Source organism: Corvus moneduloides, chromosome 10 (genome assembly GCF_009650955.1).
Source record: "Corvus moneduloides isolate bCorMon1 chromosome 10, bCorMon1.pri, whole genome shotgun sequence".
Lineage (NCBI taxonomy): Eukaryota > Metazoa > Chordata > Aves > Passeriformes > Corvidae > Corvus > Corvus moneduloides.
This window is the reverse complement of record NC_045485.1, coordinates 2,572,097-2,596,732: the sequence shown is the minus strand read 5'-3', so window position 1 is coordinate 2,596,732 and position 24,636 is coordinate 2,572,097. Positions and strand designations below refer to the sequence as shown.

At 53.3% G+C, this 24,636-nt stretch overlaps 3 protein-coding genes across 9 annotated transcripts; 1 reads left to right on the top strand and 2 right to left on the bottom strand.

The window, feature by feature from the left end:
• Positions 1-2,980: 2,980 nt before the first annotated feature.
• Positions 2,981-7,116, top strand: TM4SF19 (transmembrane 4 L six family member 19). The gene is made up of 5 exons (XM_032119343.1): positions 2,981-3,038; positions 4,756-4,939; positions 5,053-5,121; positions 5,574-5,758; positions 6,063-7,116. The coding sequence occupies exons 2-5, from the start codon at positions 4,763-4,765 to the stop codon at positions 6,247-6,249; spliced, it is 618 nt and encodes a 205-aa protein (XP_031975234.1). The 5' UTR covers positions 2,981-3,038; positions 4,756-4,762; the 3' UTR covers positions 6,250-7,116.
• Positions 7,117-7,692: 576 nt separating this feature from the next.
• On the bottom strand, positions 7,693-13,198 carry NEU4 (neuraminidase 4). Of its 4 annotated transcripts, XM_032119332.1 has the most exons (5): positions 12,108-13,198; positions 11,437-11,592; positions 10,453-10,658; positions 9,838-10,093; positions 7,693-9,423 (listed from the first exon to the last, which is right to left on the bottom strand). In XM_032119332.1, the coding sequence occupies exons 3-5, from the start codon at positions 10,651-10,653 to the stop codon at positions 8,375-8,377; spliced, it is 1,506 nt and encodes a 501-aa protein (XP_031975223.1). In that variant the 5' UTR covers positions 10,654-10,658; positions 11,437-11,592; positions 12,108-13,198; the 3' UTR covers positions 7,693-8,374. The 4 variants fall into 4 exon arrangements, with proteins under 4 accessions (XP_031975223.1, XP_031975225.1, XP_031975222.1 ...); XM_032119334.1 differs by lacking the exon at positions 11,437-11,592; XM_032119331.1 differs by lacking the exon at positions 12,108-13,198 and having other exon boundaries at positions 11,437-12,084.
• Positions 13,199-13,297: 99 nt separating this feature from the next.
• On the bottom strand, positions 13,298-24,495 carry GAL3ST2 (galactose-3-O-sulfotransferase 2). 4 transcript variants are annotated; one of them, XM_032119338.1, is made up of 4 exons: positions 24,408-24,495; positions 15,186-15,272; positions 14,456-14,735; positions 13,298-14,378 (listed from the first exon to the last, which is right to left on the bottom strand). In XM_032119338.1, the coding sequence occupies exons 2-4, from the start codon at positions 15,203-15,205 to the stop codon at positions 13,518-13,520; spliced, it is 1,161 nt and encodes a 386-aa protein (XP_031975229.1). In that variant the 5' UTR covers positions 15,206-15,272; positions 24,408-24,495; the 3' UTR covers positions 13,298-13,517. The 4 variants fall into 4 exon arrangements, with proteins under 4 accessions (XP_031975229.1, XP_031975226.1, XP_031975228.1 ...); XM_032119335.1 differs by having other exon boundaries at positions 18,853-24,450; XM_032119337.1 differs by having other exon boundaries at positions 20,081-24,450.
• Positions 24,496-24,636: the final 141 nt, after the last annotated feature.

Here is a 24,636-nt window from a genome sequence, read left to right as displayed (position 1 = left end):
TTTGTGGTTGGGGTCTATTTGTTGGTTTAGTTCTAATGAAAGTCTGTCCCTGTGTTATCTGGGAAGTTCCTGAGTTTCTCCTTAAGGATACTGGGGTAGAAGGATAAGGAGCTGTTGATGACAGCACTGCCCAAGAAAGCTTCAGGCTGTTCTAGACGATACAAAATCTCGAAGTGAGACAAACTTAGAGGACTTGACAGGAAAAATGCCCATATGAAAACTAATAACTAGAGGCAGGGCTAGGATTTGCCATCCTTCCCAATGAAAGAGCAGAGAAAATGGGGCTCTCTATTCTGAACTGTCAGCATCCTCCTGGTGCAGGTGGTGTTGAGGCAGAGCCTCTGACTTCTGCACTTGTCTTTGGGCTCCTTGGGATGTTCCTGCCGTGGCCTCGCAGGAAATGGCGATGAGCAGAGCCCCTTCGGGACAAGGCAGGTGCAGCAGAGAAACAGAAATTAAGAAACCAGTTTTGGGTCATCCTCATGTTCCTGAGGTAGGGTCTCCACTGAAACAGTAGAACTCAGCCCCTGCCTTGAAGCTGGAAAGCCCTGAACTCTTCACGCAGCCTAGGAAAATATTCCCAGTTCCAACTGAGTCAGGAATCTTTCCATCAGTCTGCAGGTCAAGGAACTACAGGGATACCTCCAACTCAGAATACCTCTTGGGTTTCATTTACTTACTTTTGCTTTCTGTAAACTTCCAACTTTTCACGGGGTTGCTTTATCTGAACTGTAAATTCGGGTAATGTTTGTAAGCCCTCAAGTGAATATTGTCCAGCATCCCGTTGGTGCTTCCTCAGTCAGTTCTAGCCACAAACACCCTGCAGGGCTTGTCTAAGGGGATTTTGGAGAAGTCTTGGCTGAGCAGTGACAGAAGTAGATTTGCAGATGCTACGGAGAGGAGTGGAAGAGACCAGAGTCACGCTGAACATCTTCCAGCCAGGCCCAAGGTGGAGACTTGTTTGGCACAAATGGTTCCTTCTCACCAATTCAAACTCAACTCTGGTTCTCCTTGAAGCCAAACCACTCTTGAAACCCAGCCTGCTGTGCAATTTCCCCAGCCCCAAAGGAATCTGGGGAAGAGAAGGGCAGGGGAGCAGGAAGTGAAGGCATTTCTTCAGCTGTGAGGAATCAGCAGGAGGACCTTGCCAGGCTGGAATTGCATTACATGGGCTGCAGCAGGGCTGGGTGACTTGGCAGCAAGTTCCTTGCCCATAATTGCTGTGCTGATACTTTCACAGTTGAGCTCTGGTGTGAGAAAGGCAGGCACACGGCTCCTCATGTGCGGGGCTAAAGTTAGCCTTCTGTCAGGATTAGTCTTATAAGGAGAAGATCAGAAATCCTGGAAAGAGACTGTCACCCTGATGCTTCACACTTCCTGGCGTGGGGTTTTCTGTGCGAGATGATGGAGCAAATCATGTGTATGGTGGGAACCTCAGCTTGCTGTGACGTAGGAAAGGCACAGGATGAGGTTGCAAAACATTTTCTTCCAGCAGAGTGGAGAACAGGTTTCCCTCTTTCTAAGCAAAAAAAAGAGAGGAAGGAGAACTTGTACTATGCTTATCCTGCATGCATTGTCTTTGTCCTCATTTTAGAGAATAATTTGTCTTATTTAAGGATTAACTCAGGTGCTTGAGGATGGTGTTGATGATGCTCAGGCCACAGGTTCAGTCCCTGCATGGACCACTCCAGAGCTGGGCTCGATGATCCTTCTGGGTCCCTTCCCCCTCAGACTAGTCTGCGATTCTGTGTCTAAAACAGGAGTTCCTCTCCTGGTGCCAACTCTGATTTTCCTTTCAGAGGAACTGTCAGATAATCTGCTCCTCAGTTTATTTTTGCCAGAGGAATGGAATTGCCTGCTGTAACTCGGCCTCACCCATTCATCTTTTCCCATGTGCCTCTTGGAGGGCTCCGACTCCATCTTCTGTTTCTTCCCAGAGCAGGATTTATCCCCTTGACAGTCCCATACCCATTGATTTGAAAGCAGGAAAAGCCAATGTCAGGAAATGCTGCTTGTGTGGGTCACACTGGGGAGAGCAGGCTGGGGAGGGCACCAAAGGCAGCACCCCAAATGCTGCCTGTACTTCCCTGTCAAAGCGCGGCTGTCTCGGGGCACCACGGCGGCTTCATGGCCATGGCACATGGGGAGCCCCATCCCAAGCCTCAGGTCCTCATGATGAACGCAGGAGGAATAGGAACCTTCTCAAACTCTTCCTTGAGAAGGTTCTTCCTTCTGCCTGCACAGCCCACGAGCTGTTCTTCTCTTGCTTGTGCCACCTGCAACTCCTCTGCCAACAAAACTGCCCAATTTTTGCCACTTTTTGGTGCTACAGCTTCCCTGACTCCTGTTCTCGGACACAGAGGTCGTTCATGTTCTCCTGAGCCTGTTCCTGACCTTCTCTGTGGGAACAGGAGTTTCCTCGTTGGCAGATAGGAAATGCTGATGACTGATCATAATTAAGATATCCAGAAATAACCTTTCTCTCTCAGTCTTATTACCAAGGCATGAGATACTCACCTGGTGGGGATGCACTCAACACCTGAGGAAAAGCTGAGACACCTGTGAGGAAGCAAAGGGCAGGAGGTAGGAACCAGTTGACAGCTGGGAATGTTTATTCTGGAGCTTTAATTGAAGCATTAGTGAGAGAGGGAAGTATTATCCCAACGTATTGACCCCAGTTTGTTCCAGGAGCAACGGTGCTCACTACTCGGGCACTGGTTAAGGCATTTAGTGCAGATGTGGTAGAAGCCCTAAAATCTGAGGTTGTGCCTTTTTTGGCGCACTCTGCCAGTGTAAATTGTGGAATGGGGAAGAACAAGGCAGAAGCGCAGCATTGGCAGGGGGTGGCTCATCCAGGCAGTCATCCTTCCTTGGGATGGGGCAGCTGGAGGATCATGATCGGGTGGGCGGCCCTTGAGGGGGAGGAGGGGAGGGGAGCACACGCTGGGGTGTCATAAATAGTGACCCATGGGTGGTGCCTCCAGGACTGGGCTTGTCTGAGGGGTGGATGCTGCTGGCTCTGCCTGTCATCACTCCAAGTAAGCTGGGAAGTGGGGAGGATGAATTCCCTGGGCTTTCTCTGTGCTTCTGGTCATGGAGATGTGCTGACAGAAGGGAGTCCTGCCTTCAAGGGTCCTGATGGAGACAGGACCAGCTGCACTTTGGCTTTGCCTCCCCTGCACAAGGGTTTGTCTGGACTGGCCGAGGAGTTGCTGGCTCAGGGGAATGTTTTGAGGGGACAGCATGCCCTGGGAGCTTCCTGGGGGAAAGAATCCTCTTGCCATCCCCAGGGAGAGGGCAGCAGTGGAGGGGAAGGAGAGTCCTTGGAGAGGTTGAGGGGAGATGTGCAGAAAGGCTCTGGCTGGGGAGAGCCCAGGCTGTGAGCTCAGAGGAGCAGGAGCTGTTCCAGAAGGTGGTGGGGAGGTGGAACTCAGCACTGGGTACTCACGGCCGTGGGGGGAAAAAACCCCACACAATCCCTGGGCTGCAGGCAGGACCTCCCCGGGGGCAAGAGCCCCTAAATTCCCTCTAACCAAGGCAGGGAGGATGGAAATCAAGAGAAATTCCAGGATGGGTGGAGCTGATGTTCCACCTCAGGTGTCTTGGCTTGTGTCCTCCCCACACAGGTCTCACAGCCCTGTTCTTCATGCTCAGCCCTCCCCAGTGTCCTGCTGGGACTGGCGTGGCTGGTCCCAAGCAGACCCCACTGGACCCGTGTCCCCCAGCCCCTCGGGCCGTGCCAGGGCTGGAAGCGCTGCCCCGGCTGCTCCTCCCCGGCGCTGAGGCCCTGCATGAGGGGGCTGAGGCAGCTCTTCCCACGGAAACAAGCACGTGGTGCCACAGCTGCTTCTGCTTTGCAAAGCCAGAGTGAGCATGAAAAAAAATCAGCCAGAGCAGGAAACAGCTCGACCTCGGGGAGCTTGTGCAAAATGGGCTGAGATCTACCAGGAAAGGGGAAAATGTGTTAGCCCAACTTCGAGCAAAAAGAACTCAGGGTAGAAAACACCTGGGAGGCAGGGCAACTGCAAACCATGTGGTTTCCAGCAGTTCCAGAGTGACCAGTGGGCATCCTGTACAAGATGAGGATCTTGTAGGTAGAGAAGAGAAGCAATTTTGGACAAGGTATCACCTGGAGATGGGCAGGTGCTTTCTAGATAAACTCATAACTTAATAAGATGCTGGAGGGTAGGTAATAATGTTTTCTCAATTAAATTTATTTCATTTCAACATACTCAGACCTATGGTAGGACTAGTGTGTGACAGGGATGGAATTGCTGTTGGATTTGATTGGAGACTCAGGTGCTTTCACGAGCCCTTGTACAAGGATTTTGCCTCATTCCTGGCTCCCTCCTGCTCGTTAAAACTGAAAAGCCAAACTGAGCCATGGTGGGTGGTTGTCTCCCAGCAGTAACATTTTCATAGAACCTCAGACTCGTTTGTGTTGGAAGGGACCTTAAAGACCATCTCCCCCTGCCATGAGCTGGGACACATCTTAGAAGAGCCACCCCTGAGGCTGCACAGATCTTGGGGTTTGATGTGGGAACTCCACTGCCCATTAGGCAATTAGAGTTTCCATTGGAAATTGCCCTCAGGTAGCGGCAGTGCCAGTGGGGTGGGCTGAGAGCCAAAAGCACAACCCAGCAACTCCCATCCACCCACAGCTGTGAGGTGGGCGTGGGGTGAGAAAGCCTTGGGGCGCTGCGGGGCCAAACGCAGCCCTTTCCTCTCCTCCTCTTCCTCCCCGTTCCTGTGCAGGACAGCCATGTGTGTGGGGAAGTGCAGCCGGATCGTGGGCCCCTGCCTGCTGGTGCTGGGCACGCTCTCCATGGCAGCCAGCATCCTGCTGCTCTTCCCTGCTGGAGCATCCAAGTACCTGCTGGAGGGGCACATCAGCAGCCACGCCAAGGCCGTGCCGGGCGTCTGGGGCGGTGGCATCGCCGTGAGTACTGCGGGATGTACCCGTCCTTCCTCCCGGGTCTGCAGCAGGGACAGAGGGATGGAGCAGGGCAGGTGGCTCCCCTTTGTCCCCCAGCTGTGTTTTTGTCCCTGCAGGTGCTGCTGGCAGGGACCCACATCACGGCGCTGGGCTGGCAGTGCTCTGGCTGCGGCACCCGCACCAACGTAAGGCAGCGCCGGGACCCCCAACCAAAGCAGGGGTGTGGCCGTGTCCCACTTCTGCCATGGCCCCGCAGTGGGATGTGGCAGGGATCCTCCTCTCCCACGGCCCCGTGGTGGATTGTGACAGGTCCCCCCCTCTCCTGTGTTGGGTCACAGGCCCCTTTCTCTTGGTCCCACGGTGGGGTGTGGTGGAGGCCCCTCTCCCACAGCAGATCCTGGCAGGGTGCTGCTCTCCAATGGCCCTGTGATGGGCCATGGCAGGGTTCCACCTCCCCAGAGGATAGGGCTCCATGTGAGTGCTGGGATGGGCTCTGCAGGTCACTGCCCACTGATGGCTCCATCCTCAGCCTCAGCTGGGGGGTGGAGTTTTCCCCCCTCCCAAACTCTGCTGACAACCTGCAGCTGCCTTTTGGAGCCCCTCTGACTTTCTGTGCCCCCGTGGGTGCTCCCTGCAGGCGTTCATCTCCGTGGTGCTCTCCAAGCTGGCGCTCCTGGGCGCTGCCGCCTGCTTCGTCCTCTCTGGGGTGGGACTGACCAATGGCCCCCTCTGCTTCTACAACACCACCGAGCTCGGCCTCAGGCACGGAGCCCTCTGGGGTTACCCCTTCCTGGATGCCATCGACCAGGGGCCTGATGCCAGGTGAGGGGCTGAATCACCTGTGCTGCCTCATCAATTTATTGCTAATTAAGTGGATTAATTAGCATGGTGAGGTGGGTGGGCGCTTGCTGGTTGGTGATTGATGCAAGACCCGGGTAGCTCAAGGAGTCCTCACCTGCCATGGATTTCTGCATGGTGCTTTCCATTTCCATCACCCCCCCCTTAACCCTGCTCATCCTCGGGATGAAGGATGGGGTGTTTGGGGGATTCTGCATGGTAGAAAGCAATGGGATTCTGGACCTGCTGCAGGCAGCATCCTGTACCTTCTCCCCTTCCTGTCACACAGGGCTGAGAACTACCTGTACAGTCGGAGAACCTGGAATATCTGCATGGAGCCTGAGGGCATCGTGAGCTGGCACGTCGTCCTGTTCTCCCTCCTGCTGCTCACCAGTGTGGCTGAGATGGTGCTGGCCTTGCTTCAGATCCTCAACGGCTGCCTCGGCTGCCTCTGTGGCTTCTGCGAGGGGAAGTAAGGCCTGGTGGCGGTGCCAGGAGCTCGGAGGAGGGGTCACCCCGGGTGTCACTTGGCTGCTGGCACACGCCGTGGAGGGGGCACGGCAGGCGCTGTCCCACCAGCCCGGTGCAGAGCCCTGTGAGAGATGGACAGAACCCGGTGGGGACGGACACCCCAGGTGTTGAAGCAGCGCGTGGGGCCGATGTGCCAAGGGCTGCTCCTGTGCAGATGCCCCGGCCCGGGGCCATATCCCTTCGCTTGGGGCTGGCGGCTCTTTGGGGTTGGAAACTGGCCTGGTAAGGGATGGAGGTGAGGACCTGGCTTCCAGCATCCTGACATGAGCCCAGCAGCTGCCTCAGCCACTCGTTGTGATACTGAAATGAGGCAGAGAACCAATTTTGTCACACAATTTGAAGCATTGGAAAGCAGGCGTTGTTTATCACAGAGCTGGACACACGCAGGATATCCCCTCTAATTGAATGTTTGTCGTGAAACTGCACAACAGGGTGTTCATTCCATCACGATCAGACATACTCACTACAAGAGACATCCTAGAGAATACATTAACATCGAATTAATTTACATGCCCCCACCCCTTCCTGGAAGTCCTTTTGTGGTCCTAGAGGGTTGTCTAAAGGGGTCTCGGGTGGTTGTACTCACTGAGTGCCCCAATATTGTGACCTTGCCTTGAACTTCTCTCAGGGCACGAGCTGTTGTTTGTTGTTACGTAACTTTACACAGAAGTCACTATGTTCCTCATTACCTGTTTCTCCACTGGTTCCAGCTACCTTTAGCATCCTGTGTGTCTGCTTTTACACCCTCTTATCTAATTTGCTAGTTAGTCTTTTAAGTTCTGTTTTGCAAATTCAAGGGAACTGAAAATTTATATTCTCTGTGTTGTCTGTCACTTGTCAGCTTCCACTCACCCTGGTGCAAAATGAGGCATGGTCCTGTCACAGACTGAAGAGCTGGACACTGTTGTTAATCGATTCACACTTAGGGCAGTTGAGCTGGTGTTTGTCACCTGTACAGGGCAGGAGAGGTGAGGGAGACCAAAGGAGCTGAGCTGGGGCAGTTGGATGGAGTCATGCTGGCGGAGGCAGAGCTGGAATTGAGGTGTAGCCCCCCAAAGTTCACCCACACACAAGTGTCAGGAGCAGCTGCTGCTCACTCCCAGGAGCAGGACCCCCTCCTGTGCTCAACCCCGTCCCCATAAGCTTTACAGGACCCAGTGTATGCCCGCCCATGCTGGGAGAGGATTTGCCCCCAGACTGACAGTGGTCAGAGGAGAGCAGTGATGGCCATGGCACATTAAAAAACCAAATCCCAGACCAGATTAAACAGTTACTGGGCCATTGGGGTGGCTGAACCCCAGCTGGCACCTGAGCACCACCCAGCCACTCACCCCCCGCCCGTGGGAGGGGAAGAGAATTGGAGGGGTAAAAGTGAGACATCTCCTGGGTTGACATAAGAACAGTTTAATAATTGAAATAATAATCATAAATAGGAATGAAAAGGAAAATAACAAAGAGAGAGAACTAAAAGCCCAGACAGACGAGTAATGCAACACAAACATTTCTTTATCATCAGCCCAAATATAAAACCCAGCCCCATCCCAGCTACAATGAAGGAACAGAACTCGACACCAGCCCAAACCCTCACACTGACTTCAGAGAGACCATTGAGAAAAAGTATTTTCATGAAAAAGAAGGAATTTAACATCATATAACATATTTATATAGCCTATTTATGACAAGGGGAGGAAAGTCCTCAGAGCAGGGTGTTGGTACCAGGCATGGCACAGCTGGAGCATCATGTCCCCCTGAGCCAGCACCTGGCACACAGGGATGGCACAGGGTACCCCTGGCTGCCTCCCCCCTGCACTGCTGCTGTTGCCCCCCAGTATCTGTTTCCAGAGGCGTCTCTCTCTTGGAGAGGAGTCTGGGGCAGTGCTGGGGGCAAAAGCCTCCCCACCCAACCAATACAGAATTAAAAAAATAGCAATAAAAATGAGCTAAAACCCAGTTTGGGGACAGTAACACACCTCTGTGTGATGTGGCCGTGTTGGATGGTGGCAGGACCCAGGCTGTGGGTTGATGCTCCATGATCCAGCACCAGGGGGATGGGAGCTGAGCTGGGGGTCTCTAGGAGATGAGGCAGCTCCTTCGCCTCCTCTTCCCCCTGTGGCACGCGGGGCTGTGGCCCCGCCGCGGAGCAGCGGCCATCAGGGGAATGTTCTGGAGCACGTCGAGCAGCGTGAACATGCTGAAGGAGATCTGCTCATAGGGTGACCTCATCCCGTTCTCATAAAGGCAGGCGAAGGCGATGGCAGCGCCGCCGGCCACCGGCGCGTCCCTGTAGGGCAGCTCCATGTAAGCCAGGTCCGAGTAAGCGCTCGGGCCCTCGTAGATGACCCAGGGCTCTGTCCAGCTCTCCGCATCCCTAGGGAATGTGCTCAGGTGAACCCCCATGTTGACCCGCGACATGGAGCTGGTGGGGTGGGAGTAGAGGATCCAGGTTGGTGCTTGGAAGAAGGGAGTGGGGCTGGGGGGGGTTGCTGCAGAGTCCCCCTGGACCATGGTGACATTGTGGGCATCATCGTGATGCCCAGGGGTAGGACAATCCTCATCGGGCCCATCTGGCTCATGGTGGTTGCCAGTGGGCAGCTCAGCACCTCCTGCCCATCGGGTGGGCAGGTGCCTAAATCCCCGGAGTGCCCCAGGGAGTGGCCAGCGATGTGAGCCCCTGAGGGGCATCCCAGTGTCCCGGGAAGTGGAGGGGACATACACGAATGGTGCAGGGAAGCCAATGACACTGCCATGACAGCCATGGGGGGGCTCGACCAGCCGCTGGACAAGCTGCCCCCTGTGGAAGACAGCGCCGTCATCCGTGCTGAGTGCCTGGACCCTGAAGCCCAAGGGGCTGCGGGCGTTGCAGTAGAGGACATTGGATCCATCCTCCTCGTCCACTGAGACCAGCTGGCACTCGCCCGTCTGCAGGTTGGGGATGAACTCCCCGAAGCGCCAGCCGCGGCCGTGGTCGTCGCTGTAGAAGGCGAAGGAGTGCGGGGTGGTCTTGCAGAGCTGACCAAAGCACTCCTTGCAGTCGATGTGGTAACTGTAGGCAGGCACCAGCAGCCGGCCAGAGCGCAGCTGGATCCCGTGCCCAGGGCCCAGTGCGAACGTCGCCCAGTCTGGGGAGCGGAGATGGGATGGGGTGAAGGTGGGATGGGGTAGAGAGTGACCACCATGGTGCCCTGCCATGCCCAATGTGGAAGGGTCCCCACGGCTTCCTCTCAGTCAAGCCAAGCTAAGTGGTGGGGTGGGAGGGCAGCAGAGCCCAGTGCTGCCTGGTTGTCCTCACACATGCTCCTACCCCTGGCTATGGGGCCTCTCCATCTTCTCCCCACCTCCAATAACTGATATGGATACTCCCTCCATCCCTTCTGCCCTCTGCTTGAGGTCCTCTTCCACTCTTTTGGGTGCTTGTGGGATTCCTACATCAAGGTCACCCCCAGAGATGCCACTGGTGGCTCCAGGAGGCCAAAACACAGGGCCACCCCCTTGCTGGCTGCTCTCCCCTCTCCTCACCCCCCGTGGATGGGTACCTTTGATGGTCGCACCAATGACCTGCTGCGTCAGGTCTGTGGCTGTGCTCCAGCTCAGGCCCTGGTCAGCACTGGTCACACAGCAGAGGCGGGTGACATTCTGGCCAGTGACAATCTGGTAGGCTTCGGGCGTCCTGCCCAGCACCGTGATGAAGAAGAGGAAGAGGGTGCCTGTGAACTCATCGTAGACTGGGCAGGGGTTCATTGACCGATGGTGCTGCAGCGTTGCCGTCTCCAGCACACGCATGTCTTCCCACTGCACAGGGAGGAGGAAAAGGAGGAGAGGACAGAGAGGGATGAAAGGGTTAAGGACCATCCCACTTTTTTGCCCACAGCAGCTGTGGCTGCCCCGTCCCTGGGAGTGTTCCAAGCCAGATTAGATGGGGCTTGGAGCAACCTGGGATGATGGAAGGTGTCCCTGCCCATGGCAAGGCATGGAATGAGATGGCCTTGAAGGTCCCTTCCAACCCAAACCAATCCGTGACTCTGTGACTCACTTCACCCATGCCAGGATCCCCTCCCCATGTGGCTGCCTGCAGGAGCCTGGCTATGCCACACACAAGTGATGAGGAGAGCCCCCGGTCTGTCCCCGCGCTGGGTGCACCCCAGTCCCACCTCCACGTAGCTGCCGTAGATGGAGCCGCGGCGCAGCACCAGCAGGTTGGCGTGGGCATCGTCGGCACTGAGCCGCTCCTCGGCAAACGCCAGCAGCTTGGCCACACAGGGCAGGTAGAGCAGGGCGGGCACACGGTACGTGACACCGTTGGATTCCTTCTCGAAGAGCACGGTCCGGGCAGGGAAGTGCCGGGAGCCCATGGCAGCTGCAGCAGAAGGATGTGGTGGGTTGATGAAGATGGGGGACTGGGTGCTGGGCATGGCCAGGGGCACTGGGTTGTCCTTGGAAGGGTTTGGGGTTTAACTTGGGTCTGGGTAACCCACCGGGAGCAGGGGTGGAGGGGCAGGGCTGGGGTGGAGAGGGGCTGAATGTAGGCTGGCAAGTCACCACAGCTCAGAGGTGGGTCAGGGCATAGGGTACCAGCAAGGAGGCTGACCTGGGGACCCCGAAATAAAATGAAATAAAATGAATTTGATATTTAAAAATGTTTGTCTGGAAAATCAAGGCCAGCGAGCAAAGAGCAGGGTGAGATCTGCAGCTCCATGCTCTCTTCCAGCAGGCACTGGGAGGGCAGAGCCCACAGACGAGACCCCCGGAGCAGCCCAGGCTCATCGTGAGAGCGTCAGGGAGGGTTCCTGTGCCTCTGGTGCCTCCCGTGCAATGGACCCAGCTGGCCCCTTGTTCCCCCTCCTCTGCGGGGGGAACCGGAGGTGCACAGCACGGACAGGGAGGTCCCCAGCCGGGCTGTCCCTGTGGCAGTGGGTGAGAGCTGTCCCCAAATGCCTTTCCTCAGGGACAGGAGTGACACCACGGCCAGCTGTCCCCAGCTTACATATCCCTACATTTCCCTGGACGTTTTCACCACAGAAGCAGATGGCCATCCACTCCAGCCTCAGCTGGAGCAGCCACAAGCCACTCTCACCTGTGGTTTCATCAGGAGCTTTTGCTGATTCAAAGCAAGTGAACAAAGTGAAGGCACTCACCGGCTCGTGCTCAGCTGGAGCGTCCCCTCTGTCCCTCGGCCCCACCACGGGGTAACGCCGGCTGTCGCCGTTGCCGGCTTTCCGCAGAGCTGTCGCCTCACTGCTTCGCTGCCACCCCCTCCCCTCGCAGGGTCCCCCCTCCGATGGGTCACGGGGCTGCCACGGCGGTGCCCGGGAAAAATCCCTGAGTCAGCAGCGGCGCTGGTGCGGCGCCCGTGGCACAAAGGCGCCGTTCTGGGCCGGGGCACGGCCGGGGCACCCGCGGCTGCCGAGCCACCTTGCTCGGATCCCCGGGAGGGGAAGCAACGGGATCCGTGGGGTGGGGATTGCATCTCCTGCCTCAGTTTCCCTCCTCCTGCAGGCTGGGAGACGCCAGACCTCCCTGTGCAGGTGCTCCGGCCGTGAGCTCCCCAGCCTGGGGACTGTAGTCCAGAGAGTCCCAGCCCTCCCGGGACCCCCAACCTTCCATGGACCCCCCCCAGCCCTCTCAGCCTTTCCAGGATCCTCAGCTTTCCCAAGACCCCAGTCTTCCCTGGATCCCCAGCCCTATCAGGACCCCCAGCACCACAGAATCCCCAAACTTCCCAGGATCCCCAGCCCTCCCAGGACTCCCAGACTTCCCAGGACCCCCACCTGCACATAGATCAGCTACTAAGAAACTATTTTTATACCTATATTCCATCTCTGTCATCAGTTTAGCTAAAAGGGCTTGACAAAATTCACACGGCAAGTCACGGATCAAAAGCTCCAAGGGGAAAACTGAGGCGGAGACTGCAGAACGGCCCGGGAAGGGCCCCTGGGATGGCCCAGGGTGACCACGTGTGGCTCCAGCAGCTCCGCCTGCCTGCTACAAAAGACTCTCAAGCCTTGGGTTAATTTTAGTGAGGGTTCCTGTAGCAGGGGACCGTGAAAGTGCTGTTAATCTGTGTTGATCCTCCTGGACACCTGGGCTGGTTAACCCCTGCCTCAGCTGCTAAACACAGCTGAGGGAAATCCTGGCTCTGGTTCTCACCCCTCTCCCCCTGACAGCATCATTCCTGCTTCCCGGCTGGAGCTGCTGCCCCACAGCTTCACCCCCAAGGCAACACTGCCAGCCAAGTGGCCCCAGATCCATGCTCCCCCATCTTGCCATCCAGGGCCCTGCTGCTGAGGCAGTGCCCTGAAGGTTTGTGAGGATGGCAGCACCAAGCCCAATGGATTTGGGGTCGGTGCTTGTCACATGTTCCCAACACACCTGTCAGTGCCAACTGACACTGACAAAAACCCAATGTTTTAAAGCTGAGCCAGTATCTCCTCCTGCTCATGCTGGTGAGGGCGGCAGCAGGGACCTGGATGGCACCGGTGTGCCCAAAGCTGTGCCTCACTCCATCCCCTCCTAATCCATGCTGGAGAGTTTGGCCAACAGAGCAAGGGGAGCCCCAAAAAAGCATCTGCTGATAACGGGCTTTGGGGATGCTGCACCCAAAGGAACATCCATGCCCAGGGACTCTTGCCCGAGAGCAAAACCTCCTCTCAGGGGAGCATGGATCTTGCCCAAAGGGGACAGAGGCTCATTCACCTGGTGACACATGTGAGAGGCGCAAGTCACATGCCATTGGGCAAGGCCTGGCTTTGGGCAGGATGCTTGGGGCTCCCATGCCAAAGGCAGCCCCAGCAGTGTATGGTGGTTATCCTCACCGAGTGTGGATGGTGCTGGATGGGACACCCACCGTCTCTCCTGCTCCTTCGAGCACTGCGTCCTCTTGTCACGCTCCCCTCATTTCCCTGCCCTAAACCCTCCAAATCAGGACTTGCTCCAGTGAGCTGTGACCAGACTGGATGTAACCATGGATATCAAATAAAATCAAATGAAGGCAAATGATCATGCTCATGATTAATGATTAAGAGGCTGGAATGTCTAGACAGCTGCAGCCAGCCTGGCTCTCTCCAGCAGGGAGCAGGCAGGCAGGATCACCCAGGATCCAGCCAATGCAAATCCTTTGGCTTAAGGTCCCCAAACACACAAGAGTCCTGTGGGTCAGTTACGTGTCAGACAAGGGGTGATGCCAAGTGGTGGGAAGCTACACAGGTTGCCACATGTCCTAGTTGGGCACTGGGAGCGCCATCTTCTCCTGGAGGCTGGTCCACAGCAATGGCAATCCCAGCTCCTTCCTCTTCTTGTGCGGGTGTTGGACAGTGTAAAGGTAGGACGTGTACTGGAGCTCTGGCATGACCATTTTCTGGCACATCCTCAGAGTCCTGTTGTCCAAGTCTTGTTTGAGGTTGTAACCCAGGATATTTGCAGCCCCTGACTGGAAAGGCAGGAGACCTTTGTTTTTGATGTGATCCTTCCTCACTGCCTCCTGCTCTGAGAGACAGGTCTCCACGAGCTCCTTCTGTCTGGTCCGCAGGTGACCCACCTCCTTTTCCAGCACCTCGAGCCCTATGGTCTCCTCAATTCTCCTCCAGAAGCTCTGGTTGAAGTGCAGGTAGAGCTTCCAGTCCAGCGAGCACCACGCTTTTATCTGCTCCTCACTTTCTGGAGTCAATGTCTGGACAGTGTCCTGGCTTCTGGAATTGAGCTTGAAGTAAATCACGTCATCCAGATCCCAGCACAAAGCATGCTTCAAGAGGATCATGGACTCATCAAAGTAGTCTGCTATCAAGATGAGGTGGAAGTTCTGCTCAATCTCCTCCAGGACGGCCTGGGTGTACTTTGCGTCATCCTCCGCGTTGTTATCGTAGCCGAAGTCAAACCACATGATATTCCTGGCGTAGATGCTTTCCCTGTAATCCGCTGGGTGGTAGTACTTTGTGGGTGATGCCAGGAACTCGTTCACGTTCTTGGAGCTCCTGAAGGCAGGCACATTGTTCTTGTAGTAGATGTAGGAAGATTCCAGCAGAGGAATGGGGTTCCTCAGGATGGAGAAGTAGAAGGTGTTGGCTGCCATCACCTTTTTTACCTATTTGTGGGAGGGAGAAGAGGTTAGTCCTGCTGTCTCAACCAGGTTTCTCCGCAGGCGTCATGGCTCTTTCTTACCTCCAAGGGGTTAAACCGCAGGTGGTTGCACATGATGTTGTAATTTTGGCCTATGGCTTCAAAACCCTCCACAAAGTGGGCCAGGAAAGTCCTCGGGTATCCCAGGTGGAAGAGTTGGTCAGCAGGGAGGGCGACAGTGAGGTTGTATCTCTCTGCAAACCTGAACATGATGTTGAGCACAGTGCTGCTGGCTGTCTTGTGGGTCTTGAGGAACATGACGTTTGTCTTGGCATGGCATGGCATGGCAGGGATCAGCAGCTCCTCGTGGCTCTTTGAGATGCTGCAGGAAGACGACAGATGGGGCAAAGAGACTCTTTGGTGCTGCACTCCATCTCTGAGACCTGGCAAAGCCAAACCCAGGTGCTCCTCTGATACCACAGGCTGGTCCAAGGCTGCATCCAAACCAGCCCCAACCCTCCAGTGTGGATGTCAGACAGTTTTCCCCTTCTCCAGATTCTCACTTACCAAAGACTCCAGCTCAATCCCCTTTTTTTTCCCACACTGCTGATTTTGTCCCAAAGAGGCTGTGCTTTGGCTAATTCAATTCCTTCCCCAAACATGGACCACATCCAAACTAGGACAAACTATGGTCCAAACTAGGACCTGGTTTTGGGCCACCACCCTTCAAGCATTAGCCCAAGTCTCATGATAGATAAATCAGGTGTCAGAGGTCACATCCTGGCTGCTCCACACACACGAAGCTCTGCAACCTTGCTTCTGCCTCACTTACCTGTAATTCTCATTCTTCATATGGAAGAATCCTGAGAGGCAGGAAAGTCCGAGGCAGAGGCTGAAAATGATGAGACATCTGACATGCCTGCAAAAAAAGAAGAGTTTCAGTGAATTTTTATCCCATAGTCCTTCCCCAAACCACCACATTTTGCATCTTGCCCTTGGGAACTTTCATCACTGTGAGCACAGTTTTACATCTCAGTGGTGGCAGCCACCTTTGGCCCCCAAACTGTGTCAGCAGCTCTGGCATTAGAGGCAAGACAGTGAGAAATTGCACTTTCACTATTACTCTCCTAATTTTGGCCTTTGGCAAGACACAGTGTGCTTCAGACAGAGCCTCAGCTCCTCCCACAGCCTCCTGCTCTGCTTGGCTGCCTTTTGTTTTGCTTTTCTTTTGGTTTTCTGGGGCTTTAGAGCTTATTCACTATTCAAACTCCTAGATTATTCACCAGAAAACGAGCCCTTTGTAGGGTTATAAAGACTTCCCTGGTGAGAAACCTGAGCAGCTCCGGTAATCACATCACTGCAGAAGATGAGGATTGGAAAAAACCCACTAAACTGAGGTTGTTTTTCAATATAAATACGATTTTTCAGGACAGAAAATCAAATTACCCAACAGCACCTGTAATGGATTTATTACACTCCCCTTTCAAATGGGAGGGCTGGATAATAATGAGGTGGGAGTCTTTTCTAGCACTAATTAAGCAACCATGATGTATCCAGGTGTCCCTGCACATGGCTGGGGGTTGGAATGGGATGGTTTTTAACATCTCAAACCATCCTATGGTACCATGGTCATCAGCAGTGCACTCCAGCTGGGACACAGAGAGGATCTTTTGAAGGTTTGATGCCCACCAAAAAAGGAATTTTTCACCACAAAGTTTGATCTGATTTCTCTCATCGTAGAAGATTTTTAACTCTGGGTGAATTCCATGTTTGCAGAATGCCCAAAACACAGCAGATCTGGCTCAGGCTTTACACTGTTTTGAGAAGATATAATCCCAATTTACAGTATGGTATAGTCACACCTGTGGTTTCCACTCTCCAAAGAAAGCAAGCAAGCCTTCAAGCCTTCCTCCAAGAGCCCTTCCCAAAGCCAGGGAAGACCCTCAGCCACAGATGGAACCAACCTCAGACAGGAATTTGCAGCACAGCTTCTGCATGAAGAGTTTCAAGACAGACCTGCAGGCAAGACTTCACCAGGATTTCCTAATTTTTTGGCCCCAGGCCTGTTAGGGGGATGGGAGTGGGACAATCCCTGGTCCTTGGAGATGAGATGGGAGAAGAAAGGCAGAGGAGCCCATGGGCAGCGAGCAGGCCACATGCAGACCCCGCCAATCTCCTTGGTCTTTCATTTAAACTGAAGCTGCCATTGGTGTGATGGTTTTCCAAAGCACATCACCCTGCCTGCCTGGAGGTCCTTCCTAAGCTGACATCCTCCTGCTGCACCTTTTCTGTCGAGTGTAATGGGTGCAGTAACAGTCCATTTATTTATTTCTTTAGTGTTCCCAAAATGGCAACTCTGAGTGATGTATTACGGGGCAAACAAATCACATACACCCAATACCATCCTGAAGGCAGATGCGGATCACAATATGCTCTGGAAGAACTATCAATCCCTGCTGCTGCAAGAAGACAGGCTCTGTAGACCTCTCCATCTTATCACCTCAAGGCATCCCACAATATTTTAATAGTTGTTTACTCAAATAAAGGATTACACAGTGCCATTCTGCCTCCAAATACTCAGACACGTTCAGCACACCGAGCTCATCTCCAGCCTAACTGAATGCTCCCTGTAGACCCATTTTGTCTGGATGTGCCCCAAACCAAAGAGGCAGATTTTGTCCGTGGAGACACAGGGAGCAATGAAGGTTTGAATTAGCCAGGCCAAACCTATGGTTACTGCCTGGCATGGCCAGTTTTAAGAAGCAAGAGTGACTGATCTCTGCAGGACATGGTCCATGGAGGTGCCAGTCTCCATGCAGAAATGGCAGGCTTCTTGTCCCAGGGGTGACAAACAATGCATTGTCATGGCATGGTGCTTGTCCCTGTGCCTGGGATGGAGGGATGGATGGAGGGATGGATGGAGGGATGGATGGAGGGATGGATGGAGGGATGGATGGAGGGATGGAAGGATATCTGCCTTCCAGCCCAGGGAGCAGGCAGGGAGTGGTGACATGGAAGGAACTCTGCTGCACCTCAGCCCAGCAAAGGTGAGTGAGGAAGGTGTCCAGGGGAAGAGCCAAGGGCAGGGATTGAGGAGATCCCCAGGGAGGAGTGTGGGAAAAAGGAGACTGGGGGGAGCAGAGGAGGGTTGCAGGTACGCAGGGTGTAGGTCAGTGCACTCATGGAGTCCTGTGCCTGACCACTGCAGGGGTCCTGTCCCCATCACCCCCTGGGCTCAGCCACCCACAGTTGTACTTGCAGAGCTGTCACTGGCTCCAGCGTGACATCCACACACACACTGTGGGAATAAGGGGGCTGAACAAACAAACCTCTCACGGAGCAAACTGAGCACCTTTCCCTCCTCTTACAACAAGCTTCCATCATTTCTGCAAGATCTGCAGATCTTGTGCTTGGAAACAAATGAGCTCTTGAAATGTTTCAGGGTTTTTACTGATCGAAAGCGTGTAGGATCTTCACCTGGAGCACACACACCCTGTTTTGAACACAGTGTGACTGCTCTCCCAGACAGCAGCACAGGGCCAATGTGGGATTTGCTACCAGACCTTGCTTCCAGTACTCATTCCAGAATGAGTAAGTCTGCTTGAAAGTCTGCTGAGAACAACGATTACATTTCAGGCTCTCTATGCTTCAAATACATGTCATGGAAATTATGAGAATTTCAAGAAGCATCTGGACAATGTTATCACACACTTGGTGTGATATTTGGGGTTGTCCTGTGCAGGACCAGAAGTTGCACTCGATGATCCCTGTGGATCCCTTCCAGCTCAGAATATTCTGATTCTGTGTCTGCAAACCTGCAGAGGTTTCACCCCTGCTAGGCACCCACCACCCTGGCACATCTCTGTGAGAGCCTTAAGCTGTGTTCCCTTAGCATCACACCCCCCCCTTTGTCACAACACTGCAAGTCTCTGACCTCAACAGCATCATCAAATTGCTTAGGCTGGAAAAGACCTCTAAGATCTGGCAAAGCAAAGCTCAAGAGAGAAAGCCTCAACTTGAATGTTGTGCTGAAGTTACCTGAGCGAGCCTGGGAGACCTTTGAGAAGCACTTGGGAGTTGACTGCTAAGACACAAAACTCTAAGAAGCCAAAACCCCCATGGAGCACTTGGCAGGGCTGGTGCCAGAGGTTCCACTTGCCTTTCCAGCCTGTGCTATCTCCCCTTTGGGAAGAAAACAGGGAAAACTACCTCTCCTAGAGGTACAGCTATGGATGCTTTAAGGCTTGGGACCCCCTTCTTGTTCCATTGGCTTAAGCCGAAAATAACAGACATTGGCATCAAACTAACAAGGTTCTTTTAAATTAAGATATCTGGAACATAGGCAAGAAACATTAATGGCAAAATGAATCCCTTCCCTGGAGCAAATTGTAACTACCTCCATAGGTTATTAACAACTTCCAGGGATTACTTGAACCAGACCTTCTTGCAAAGCAAGTTTTAATTCAGCACCCTGAGCACTCAGCTCCCTTTGCCCTTACCTTGGAGTGCACCCAGGGCTTTTCATGCTGCTGCGAGCTGAGAAGTATCTCCTTTGCAAATCGACTCCAGTGCCTGTTTGTCTCCTCTGGCTCTTTCTTCGTGGCCACGTCTCTATTTCTAGCATCCCTTCACTGCTATAAAGGGCTGGGATAGGTGAGGACAAAGGGAGTGGCCAGGTGTTCCCAGAAGTGGGTGGGAGTTAATTAATAAGCCATGAAAAGCGCTGGTATGGCAGGACACAGGTAAAAAGGTGCCTCGGGACATGGCATTTGCAGCAGCTTTGCTGGGAAGGAAAGGTTTAACAGGGATTCCTTAGTGGGGATCCCTTTCTCTCCTGGCTGCAGGAGGGAGGCGCTGGGGGCGGGATCCAGGCAGGATCCGGGCAGGGGGCTGGTGGAGGGCATTGAACCTTCGTCATCCTGCACAATATCACATCACCAGGGGCCACGGTCAGTGCCTGCTGTCCCTCTTCTCTGCTTCTTGCTCAGTGGGTAAGGACAGGAATTCCCTGCCAGATACATTTGGCAAGAGCAAATTACGGACAGCAGCCAAACAGGAATGGAGTTCACCTACGGAAAATTCCTCTTAAAACATTTAGACTTCAAACTTTTTGGTAAAAATGCAATTACTGTAGCTGGAGGTTAAGAGCTTAACAGACTTGGCTGTATCCAGGCCTTGGGAGGGAGAACTCTTGCCCCTAAAGGGGCATTATTTTATGCTTTGTCTCTGGTGTTATTAACAACTGTTACAACTCGTATTATGCAGGAATTTTAGATTCCACTGAGGCTGCTGTACACCAGCACTTCACAAATGGGGTTTGATGGTTGCAGTTCACCCTGGGAGAGCAGAATTTGTCCTGCAGGTCTGGAGGTGGGGTCATCTCCCTGCTCCCCATACCAGGATGAAGCCAATGCTCTCCTCATTTGGGCAACAAAAAGTGTACCCACACCTCCCAGCCTGGATTTAGGGGGGATTGAGTTGCTGCTTTTGATCTTTTACAGCCATGCCACGGTCCGTGCACCTCCTGGTGGTCTCCTTTCCCTCTCCACACACAGTGCCACCTTTCTAAACCTCGTATGCTGTTGGCCCAACGTGCCTCACCAACAGCCAAATCCTCAGCACTCTGGGATCCTTCACCTACGTTGCTACATTTCCAGAGCACCCAAATACACAGCATTTCTTTTTAAATCACAGCTTCCCCAGAGCAGCCCCAAATCCAGTGCTTACCAAGATGCAGAGATTAGCAAGGTGTAGGGTTGCTTTTCTTGAGTTTCTTGGTAGAACCTGAGTCAATGTGCTCTTTTATGGAGAATTTCTAGGGTTACTCTTGGCATAGCACCAGCTGCTGCTGGCAGGGGGGGCACATTTCAGCGACCTCTTTCTCCTGTTACATTACACACGTCAGCTGTGCCATTTCTCGCTCAGGAGCTGCTAGAGCCCACGGATCACAAAAGCCCATTTTTTACACTTTTACAATTGATTCATTGCTCTCTCCTGGGGTGTTGTACACGAATCATCAGCTTTGGTTACGCCAAAAAAAATAAATAGTGCCAGGCACGAGTACTTGTCTTCATGTGGGGGTGGGCTGCTCGGAGACCGGGGCAGGGAAAGTCAGCCAGGTGACGCAGGATTAGTGAGCTGGGGTGGGATGCTGCATTCGTCACTCCATCCTGCCTCTGCTTCCTGTTGGGGGTCAGGCCCTGGGGGAGGTCAGCGCCATGCAGCAGGATGGGAGAATCAGAAGGTGGAAGTGCAAAAACTCGTGGGTTGCGATAAAGGCAGTTTAACAGGTAAAGCAAGACCTGCACGTGCAAGCAAATCAACAGGAATTCATTCCCTGCTTCCCACTGCAGGCAGGAGTTCAGCCATCCCCAGGAAAGCTGGGCTCCATCATGCGTAACAGTGACTTGGGCATACCCCCCTTCCTCCTTCCTCCCCAGCTTTTATTGCTGAGCACGGCGTCCTACGGTGTGAGAGACCTCTGTGGTCAGTCGGGGTCAGCTGTGTCCCCTCCCAGCTCCTTGCGCACCCCAGCTCCTCGCTGATGGGGGAGGGTGAGGAGCAGGAAAGACCTTGACGCTGTGCAAGCACCACTCAGCAACAGCTACAACATTCCTGTGCTTCCATCGCTGATCCAAACACAGATCCAGACCAGCCACTGTGAAGAAAATTAACTCTATCCCAGCCATAAACCATAAACAGTACAGAGAGAGGCAAAACCAATAGAGAGAGACAAGCCCTTACTGTGCCAGAAGACCACTGGTTCTAAGTGTGGAACATCCACAACGTTCTAGTATTTATGTCTGCCTCAGAAAAATTGGAATTTTGGACAAGAAATTCCTGTCACAATGATTCTTTCTAAAAATACACGTGCACGTACCCACCTTGTCTCTCCCTCCTATAAACAACAGTGCACCACTATGCGAAAGCATCTCCGAGAGCACGGAAGTAAGGTCTAGGAAAGATATTCTAAAATAACCCTACAGTAACTCCTCCCTTGTATTCCCTCAGGGAACTGCTCTACTGTTTAGTGAAACAGTAAAACTTACATGGAGCTTTAGGATCTTCACACGTAAGGAAGATGGTTAAATGGAGCTCTGCCAGAACAGTTGTGTGTCTCCCTTCTGAGCACCCTCTCCACACATGGCTGAAAAAGAGGAGTATGGAAAGTTCCGCTTCCCAAAAAGAGCCTTTCATGTGGAAAGCCTGCATTTTAAACACTGACGGTCAGTAGTTTAGGGGAAAAAAGAAAGAATGGTGTAGGAAAAGGGCAGAAAATATAAACAGCCTGATCCGGAAAGAACGAGCTGCATCAGACTATCCTGGCAGAAAGCAAATCCTGCACATTTCTTTTCCAACGACATCACGGACTTCCCATATTTGTGCATCACCCCACACCCAAGCAGCACAGGCCAACTTCTCTTTTCAAAGAGCCACAGAATTCCAGAAGCATTTGGGTTGGAAGAGACCGCCAAGACCATTGAGTTCAGCCTGTGACCAATCCCCACCTTGTGACCAGCTCAGAGCACTGAGTGCCACATCCAGGCATTCCTTGAACACCTCCAGGAGTGGGGACTCCAAACCTCCCTGGGCAGCCCCTTCCAATGTCTGACCACTGTTTCCATGACAAAATTCTCCCTCTTTGCTAATGATGGCATTGCTCACTTCACCCCAGAAGAGGATGATCAGCTCCTCTCTGACTGGTCCTGAGGGATGAAGGGAGAGGTGGGGAGTGTGCCATAGTGGAGAGAAAGGGTTGAATGGACAAGACTGGAGAGCAGGACAAGATAATGCCAGGCCATGCAACATATGGAGGTATTTCTGTCAAAAGCATCCATGTGGCCAAGCTGAGAGAGGTGTGATCTTAGAACTGTATTGAGAAGGGTGTTGCAACACATTGCTGAGCCCAAGCCAGCATCCTCAGTGCAATCTGACAGCATGCAGCCTTGTAGAGATTGTGTTCTGCCTTAAAACTGAAGAAAGCGCTCTTTAGGATGGTTTTTCTTCAAAGAACAAGGCTCTGGATAGAACAGTTATTTCACTGCTCTGTGGAAGAGCCAACATCACCGAAAAGCAGGTAGTGGAGAAGATGGCTTCTGTGTAAGACACCGCCTCTCCTACTCTCATGCCATCCAGGAAGGCTTCCCAAACCAGTACACCTGAGTGAAAGCCAGCAGTTGGCACCCTCTGAGCACAGCCTGAGCCAGCTTATTACCTGTCTCGCAGCCCACCCAGGCAGTCCAGGAGAAACATGGAATCACAGGATGCTTTGGGTTGGAAGCTCATCTTGTTCTAACCCCCTGCCATGGGCAGGGGACACCTTCCACTAGACTAGGCAGCTCAAATCCCTGTCCAGCCTGGAGAAGATTGTGGGAAAGAGCATCAAAGGCGTTGCTGACATCCACTGCTCTCCTCATGCTGACAGAAAACATCCTTCTGTTGTAAAAGGTTGTCAGATTAGTGACACTATTTACCTTTGGCAAATCCCCAGCTATTTCTAATCACCACGTGCTTCATGTGGATAAAAGAGAGCCCGGGTTAAGAACGATATGTCGGTAAACACGGATATGACTAGCAAACACCAAGTAAGCTGGAAGATGAAGGACTCACTGTCCTCTGTAGCAGAAGGGTGACAATGTGGTATTGTACAACAAACCATAAATTACAATCTCTTTGTAGAAGCAAATAAAACTAAACCCCAAAACCAACAAAACCCTCCATGTTACAATAGAACAGTTCCGCTGGAAGGGACCTCCGACAACCATCTGGTCCAACTGCCTGACCAGTGCAGGGCTGCCCTAAAGTGACACCATTGCCCAAATGACTCTTAGACACTGACAGTCTGGGGCATCAACCACCTCTCCAGGAAGCCTGGTGCAGTATTTGATTATACAGAAAGAAAGAGTTTCTCTTTAAAGAAACACTTCCTGATGTCTGGCCTGAACCTCCTCTGGCCCTGCTTTGAGATCAGCATTCCCGTGAGATCAGCACTTCCCTCTCCATGCCCCCTCCTCAGGAAGCTGCAGAGGGGGATAAGGCTGTCCCTCAGCCTCCTTCTCTCCAAACCAGACAAACCCAGAGCCCTCAGCCTCCTCCCAGGACACGCCTTCCAGCCCCAGCACCAGCGTGGTTCTCCTCTCCTGGACACACTCAAGCACCTTCCCATCATCTTTAACGCTGGAGCGCTGTGGGTGAGGCCGTGCCACTGCTGGGCACAGCCGGACCATCCCCTCTCCTGACCCGTTGGCCACGCTGTGTCCAGTGCCCCCAGGATGCCATTTGCCCTCCTGGCGACGGTTCCTACTGAGCTGCTGCCAGCCAGCACCCCCAGATCCTTTCAGCAGGGCTGCTCCCAGCCGCTCCTCTCCCAGCTTACACTTGTGCTCGGCGTTGCTCCACCCTGGGCGCAGAATCCAGCACTTGGATTTAGTAATTCTGTGCCACTGGCAATTGCCTGATGGGGCATCTATCCAGGTCCCTCTGCAAGGCCTCTTGTCCCTCCAGAGAGTCCATAGCACTCCCAGTGCAGACTCACAGAGTGGTTTGGGTTGGAAGGGACCTTAAAGCCCATCTCATTCTACTTCTCCGCTATGGGCAGGGACACCTTCCACTAGACCAAGTTGCTCCAAGCCCCGTCCTTTTGAATTATCTCTCAGGGTTCTCCCAGATATTAACCAGCCAGATTGGGAGGGATAATTTCACACCTCTCTGTGAGAGCAAATCATGATGCACTGTGAAGAACAGACTGGAAGTCAAGGAAGCAGGGAATAGTGGCATGCCTAGAGCCTGGCCCTGGCCAGGCAGGTGTCCTGGGATCCTCTCCCTCAGCCTGGCTGCTGGTATTTCTCCTCCAGTTGATAAAATCCAGAAGCTGGATCTCCAGCACCCTCTCTTCTCTGACCAGTCCTTCCAGCACTGCAAACCTGTACATGTGACAACACTGATGCTTATTTGGGACAGCCTGGAGGTGGCATCACTAAAGAGGCCATAACCAGATGCTGTTGTGGGCTTTGGGATAAGTGTATTAGACAAAACAAGTGAGGAAGAGCAACACCTTCACTTGGAAGATTTGCATCCACAGGTTCTCCTGTGTCTCTGATGCTTCACTTGCACACCCCAAGTGAGAAAACGCTTCCTTTGGCTGCTGTCACTGATCAATCAGAGCAAACCTAAGGGGAAAGAGAGTTGGAATAGTCATACACACACAGTATCTCCATGTTTGGTTTCAATGTTCAGACTAAATAGGAAACCCAGTAGTGTGTTCTTCAGCAAGAGCAGGCACC

Excerpts from the sequence above, each read along its gene's own strand:
- GAL3ST2 (XM_032119335.1), bottom strand. The coding sequence starts at position 18,977 with ATGCTAGAAATAGAGACGTGGCCACGAAGAAAGAGCCAGAGGAGACAA. Across the intron at positions 15,273-18,852 it reads AGCCCTGGGTGCACTCCAAG|GCATGTCAGATGTCTCATCA; the intron begins GTAAGGGCAAAG and ends CTTTTTTTGCAG. Across the intron at positions 14,736-15,185 it reads ATGAAGAATGAGAATTACAG|CATCTCAAAGAGCCACGAGG; the intron begins GTAAGTGAGGCA and ends GTCTTCCTGCAG.
- TM4SF19 (XM_032119343.1), top strand. The coding sequence starts at position 4,763 with ATGTGTGTGGGGAAGTGCAGCCGGATCGTGGGCCCCTGCCTGCTGGTG. Across the intron at positions 4,940-5,052 it reads TCTGGGGCGGTGGCATCGCC|GTGCTGCTGGCAGGGACCCA; the intron begins GTGAGTACTGCG and ends TTGTCCCTGCAG. Across the intron at positions 5,759-6,062 it reads GACCAGGGGCCTGATGCCAG|GGCTGAGAACTACCTGTACA; the intron begins GTGAGGGGCTGA and ends CCTGTCACACAG.
- NEU4 (XM_032119330.1), bottom strand. The coding sequence starts at position 10,713 with ATGCCCAGCACCCAGTCCCCCATCTTCATCAACCCACCACATCCTTCT. Across the intron at positions 10,094-10,452 it reads TCTACGGCAGCTACGTGGAG|TGGGAAGACATGCGTGTGCT; the intron begins GTGGGACTGGGG and ends CTCCCTGTGCAG. Across the intron at positions 9,424-9,837 it reads CATTGGTGCGACCATCAAAG|ACTGGGCGACGTTCGCACTG; the intron begins GTACCCATCCAC and ends TCCGCTCCCCAG.